This window comes from Silene latifolia, chromosome Y (assembly GCF_048544455.1).
Source record: "Silene latifolia isolate original U9 population chromosome Y, ASM4854445v1, whole genome shotgun sequence".
Classification (NCBI taxonomy): domain Eukaryota; kingdom Viridiplantae; phylum Streptophyta; class Magnoliopsida; order Caryophyllales; family Caryophyllaceae; genus Silene; species Silene latifolia.
Window position 1 is genome coordinate 305,743,299 of NC_133538.1, and position 6,000 is coordinate 305,749,298.

At 39.8% G+C, this 6,000-nt stretch overlaps 1 protein-coding gene across 1 annotated transcript in view; it reads right to left on the minus strand.

The window, feature by feature from the left end:
• LOC141631512 (AP-1 complex subunit gamma-2-like) overlaps positions 1 to 5,524 on the minus strand; it is a 28,741-nt gene extending 23,217 nt beyond the window's left edge. The window contains exon 1 of the mRNA XM_074444174.1: positions 5,179 to 5,524. Within this exon, the coding sequence (XP_074300275.1) occupies positions 5,179 to 5,210 (32 nt within the window). The 5' untranslated portion in view covers positions 5,211 to 5,524. The remainder of the gene's footprint in view (positions 1 to 5,178) is intronic.
• Between the last annotated feature and the right edge of the window lie 476 nt (positions 5,525 to 6,000).

Below are 6,000 nucleotides of genomic sequence, written 5' to 3' on the forward strand. Positions count from 1 at the left end.
TTTCAATTGGAAAGGTGTACAAAGATGAAGTGTTATGTGATGTGGTCCCTATCGATGTCTGCCACCTACTTTTAGGGAGACCATGGGAGTTTGATAGGAACACCACTCACCAGGGAAAGGATAATGTCTACAGTTTCAAGCACAATGGCAAGAAGGTCACCCTGACCCCCTTGCCACCCAATCAAAGAGGCTATGGAAGTCCTAACATGCCTGAAGAAGTAAATGGAGTGCTGTTTCTATCTGAGGCAGCAATGATCAAAGAACTAAAGCAAGAGCAGCCTGTGTTGTTTCTGCTGTCAAGAGAAGATACAAGGAGGTTTTTCCAATTGAGTTGCCTAGTGGACTACCACCTCTGAGGGGAATTGAGCATCACATAGACCTTGTACCTAGTTCTGTTTGGTTACAGGCCGGCTTAAAGATGTGATCCCATAGCAACAAAGGAACTCCAACACCAAATTGAGGAATTGATGACAAAGGGCTTTGTGAGGGAGTCACTGAGTCCATGTGCAGTGCCTGCTTTACTAGTGCCAAAGAAAGATGGAACTTGGAGGATGTGTATTGACAACAGGGCTATAAACAACATCACTGTCAAGTATAGGTTCCCCACTCCAAGGTTGGATGATATGTTGGATGAGCTCCGTGCAGCCAAGATCTTCTCAAAAATAGATCTTAGGCAAGGGTATCATCAGGTGAGAGGATAAGAGAAGGTGATGAGCAGTGACGGCTCTACGATTTGGATAGAGGGTGTGCGAAAAATCAACAATATATGAAATATCAAGTTAGTTGGAGGATGATATTTGACCCGTTTTCACTATAACCAAAGTAAAAGAATTTATAATTGTTTATGGTGGAAACAAAAATATTTAGATTAATATATAGTGAAAATTTGTAAATTTCTCGCAAGCTCTTTAATTAGAAGTTCTTATAGTATTAGACTATAAGATCGATGCCTAGGATAAATGCAGTCCAAAAAATACTAGTATAGATATTAATATAAAATACACTATTATTTTGATTTTTACTAAAAATATTTACAATGATATACATGTATGAATATAATGGTATAAAATAAAATAGTTTGAAAATCAAAATAAACAAAGATATTGCGTTACATGGTTACGCTAGTCGCTATTACATATTTGCTTCAATAAGATGAGGCCCAATTTGTATTGGCAGTATAAAAAAAGGAAAGAAAATTGATTCCCACCGGTTTTGAACCCCTAACCACTAGTATGAGAGTAACACACTCTACCACTAAACCCAAGCAATAATACTAATTCTTCTCTTACACAAAATATATTTATTTATGATTTAGGGGGGGCCTGCACCCCCCCTAGAATCGCCCCTGGTGATGAGTGGAAAACTGCTTTCAAGACCAAGCATGGCCTATATGAGTGGCTTGTCATGCCATTTGGTCTGTCCAATACCCCAAGTACTTTCATGAGGCTAATGACTGAAGTTCTAAGGCCCTGCCTTAGGAAATTTGTTGTAGTATACTTTGATGACATACTCATCTACAGCAACAGTCCAAGTGAACATCTGTTGCACCTGGAAGGAGTTTTCAAAATACCAGAGACCTGTGGCATACTTCAGTGAGAAGTTGAATGGAGCCAAGTTGAAATATTCAACTTATGACAAGGAGGTATATGCAATCATTAGAGCCCTTACACACTAGAGTCACTACCTAAAACCTAAACCATTTGTGTTACATTCAGATCATGAGGCCCTGAAATACATCAATGGCCAACACAAATTGAGCCATAGGCATGCTAAATGGGTGGAGTTCCTGCAAGCATTCACCTTTTCAAGCAAATATAAGGAAGGAAAACAAAATGTAGTGGTTGATGCCCTATCTAGGAGGCACTCTCTCCTAACTGTCATGAGCAACAAGGTTCTTGGGTTTGAGTTAATGAAGGAAATGTATAGGGAGGATCCTGGTTTCTCTGAAGAATGGATCACTCACACAGAGGGAGGACCAGCTCAGGGAAAAATATATTTGTTGCAGGAGGGTTTTCTATTTCATGGTAACAAACTGTGTGCCAAGGGGAACCTATAGGGACTTGCTGATCAGGGAAGTCCATTTAGGAGGATTAGGGGGACATTTTGGGGTCCAGAAGACCCTAGAAATTTTACAGGATCAATTTTATTGGCCAAGAATGATAGGTGATGTTCAGGCAGTCCTTAGAAGGCAGTCCTTAGAAGGTGCTTAACCTGCCAGAAAGCCAAGAGCTCCTTCCAAGCAGGCCCATACACTCCATTGCCTGTCCCTGTCCCTGAAAAGCCTTGGGAAGATGTGAGCCTTGATTTCATTGTGGCCCTGCCTAGGACACAAGGAGGCAAGGATTCAATCATGATAGTTATGGATAGGTTCAGTAAGATGGCACACTTAAGATGGCACACTTTATAGCCTGCAAGAAAGCTGAGGATTGAATAGTAAAGCGTTGAACTGGATTGATATAATTTGTAAGAATTAGGATAAGTGAAGTGCTTATCTTTCAACAATGATGTAATGGGCTTGGTTTAATTATTTAATGAGAAGCTTACCTTTCCCAAAAAAAAAAAAAAAAAAGAAAGCTGAGGATGCTGCGAAGTTGTGAGACTTCATGGGGTTCCTAAGACAATTGTTTCAGACAAGGATACCAAGTTCATGAGTTACTTCTGGAAAACCCTATGGAAGCTCCTGAAGAAAAAGCTCTTGTTCAGTACCTCCCACCACCCACAAACAGATGGCCAAACTGAGGTCACCAACAAAACTTTGGGGAGGATACTAAGGTGTCAAGTCAGCAAGACCTTGAAGGATAGGGATCTAAAGCTAGCTGCAGCTGAATTTGCATTCAACATAGCACCCTCTACTGCTACTCGTCACAATCCTTTTGAGGTAGTCTATGGGGTTAATCCACTTATGCCCTTGGACTTGTCTTCTGTCCCAAGGGAAGAACTGAATCCAGATGCTAAGAAGACCGCTGAACAACTGTTGAAATTACATGAGTCTGTGAGAAAGCAAATTGAGAGGTCCAATGAGTTGTACAAGAAGCAATCCAAGAAGCCTAGAAAGAAGAGGGAATTTGAGGCAGGAGATCTGGTATGGCTTGGTATGGCTACACCTGAGGAAAGAAAGATTTCCATCAAAAAGAAAGAACAAGCTTATGCCTAGGGCAGATGGACCATTTGAAGTCTTGGAAAGAATTGGTCCAAATGCTTACAAGATTGACTTACCAAGGGACTATGGGGTTCATGGAACGTTCAATGTGGGTGATCTTAGTCCATTTTATGAAGATTCTGAGGAGGAGGATCTAGGCTTGAGGACAAGCCCTGTTCAACCAGGGGTTGTTCAACCAGGGGGGTTGGATAACCAGGCCACTGATCTTTTAGAGGGAGGCCAAGGACAGCCTAGCCATGGCCTTACTTTGCCAGGACATGGCCTAGGATTACCAGGCACAACCCCAACAAGCCATATTCAGGCTAACAACAATCACAGGCAACCTCAGTTGTAAGCCCAAGTTCACCCGGTCACAAGTGCACGTTCCAGGCCAACCACCAGCTACCACCTTGGCCAGCTGACTCTGTATTCAACTAGGTTCAAATCAATCCTAGGGAGCCAGACTTAATTCCCAATGAAAAGCAAGTTCCAGGAAGGGTAAATCAGATAAAGTAGAATTGCCATTTCTGGCCAAACAAGGGAAAAATTTCTAGCAAAGAACTCTTGGCTTGTTTCAACATTCCTCAGATAGCACCTAGAGTAACAGATGGTGTCTGAACCAAGGCCATTTGACTTCACACAACCAGCCAAGGAAATGCAGCAGTCTATGAGCAACCTGTCACTATCATGCCTGCAACACTTTTGTTTCTTGCTCAATTTACTTGAAATCCTTTTTATATCCGTTGTAATATATTTCCAATGTTCTTGTTTACTTCCTAAGACAAATCCTGGCCCTTAGATGGAGATATCTAGGGTTTTATTGTACTGAACTTCAACAGGAAAGGCCTATATAAGGACCCTTCCTCAGTCTGTTTTACTCGGACTTGATTAATGATAAAAACCTTGAGATTTCTCTCAAAAATTTGCAAATCTTATTAACTTTGCTGAGTCTTAGTTGTAAGTCAGACTTAATATCTTCTTGTGCTTGCTTAGAAGGTGATTAAGGATCTGTGGTGCTACTTAGAACAGGTATGTGCTTGCTTGAGCTGTTTTAAGTGGACTCCCTAAATTATTAAGTTTAACCTCTGTGCTTGCTTGAGGGTGAATTTGATAATTATATCCTGGTTTCTAGTCACAATAAGAGTCAGACAAATCTGCTGAGGAAACTGTCTGAGAATCACACCATTTCAGTCTGGTTTTCTAATTATTAAAAATACTTGGAGTGCTTGTAAAATTCTGAATTTTGGCTCAGTTTTAGTTTGCTCTCTAAACTAAATTGTCACCAATCTTCATGATTTATCAAGGTCATTTGCTATTTTTTACAAAACTTCTAAAGTTCATTGCATTCCCTGAAATTGTCCTTAGTCTGTTGTCAGGGTTTGTCAAAATTGTGTGAGTCCCTGTGGTTTACACTGCATTGTGCCAAAACCAAAGGACAACAAATGACCGGGACGAAGGGAGTAGAATGGAGTTCGAAAAAAAAAATTAGAGAAAATCAAAGCAGAAAAAATTAGTCATAGAGTGAATTGATAGATTTTGGTATTAGTGACATTGGTCCAGCAATTGGCAGCTTCTCAAATAAGAATTAGATTCTTCAGCAATAGTAAAACTAATAAAAGCGCGGTACATGTGGTGAAATCTAACATTGAATTTTGCCATTAACGAAGAGCCGTGGAACGATCAAGCACCAGTCTAAATTCCCAACTCAAAAACACATAAAAGCATTGCAAATTCAAACATCTCTTGAGATTATCGAACCTGAATGACCATCCAAATAAATATCAAAGTCCTATACACAATCTCAGTTTGAAACCAATGATCAAGTGTCCTAAAGCCCAGAAATCGCGCATTGAGCCCCGTTTTCTCCTCAGCATTGGCAGTTCCAACTTGACCCTCAAATCCCCCAGTTAATTCCCCTTATTACTCGTACATTTTTGCAAAACACACCAAATTTCAACGAAAATAAATACCATAAATTAAGAAAACACGAGAAAGAAAAGCAGCATGGAGAAGTTGATCTATTGAGAATTGAAACTTACCTCAAACGGGTTCCTGAAGAAAATGGATTCATGATTTGGTGAAGTGTTGAAGCTGCTACAAAACAACCCTAATCACGCACAATAACAATTAAATAGACAGAATCAAATCTGATGAGAGAGCGATGTTATGGAGAAGATCAAAGAGAAATGAGTGAGATCTGAGGATTATGGAAAAGGAAGAGGAAGACAGGAAAGAGATGGAGATGATGATGATGATGATAATGATGATGAAAAAGAATTGAATTTATTTTCAGTCATTTTTTAAGTAGATTTGGGATTCCATCTCAAAGTAAATCATACACCGAGTCGTTTGTTCCGCCTTATTTTCTTTAAGAGTCCTTTGTTTGTATCCCTGGGTTTGTACGTTTCTTTGGGTAATGCGAGTTTTTTTTCTTTTGATTACTGCTCTCATTCGCGAGAATATTATGGTCGATTTCAATTGACTTAGTTTTCTTTCCTTATCAAAATAAAAATAAAAAAATACACCGAGTTCATAAAGTCTATTGGTTAAAATTTGTGTAAATTCCCTTAGAGTGCATGTCATTCTCGGATGATCTACCTGATATACGTGATTTGCAGGTTGTCACGTATAGCGGAAGTTTACTGTAATACTCCGTATTACCACTCGATCAAGTGGCTCGCACCGAGTGAATTTGGTTTGTGTCAAAATGTTCCAGAATGAGTTTATTCAGTGTGGTTTGGTAGTCACTCGTTCGAGTGAGCCGGTTCAGCGGTTTCCGCAGTTCGCATTATATTATGTCTAAAGGTTTGCTAATCATTTCTAAACGTCATTAGCAGCCTATAATCATTTCTTAACCCTCC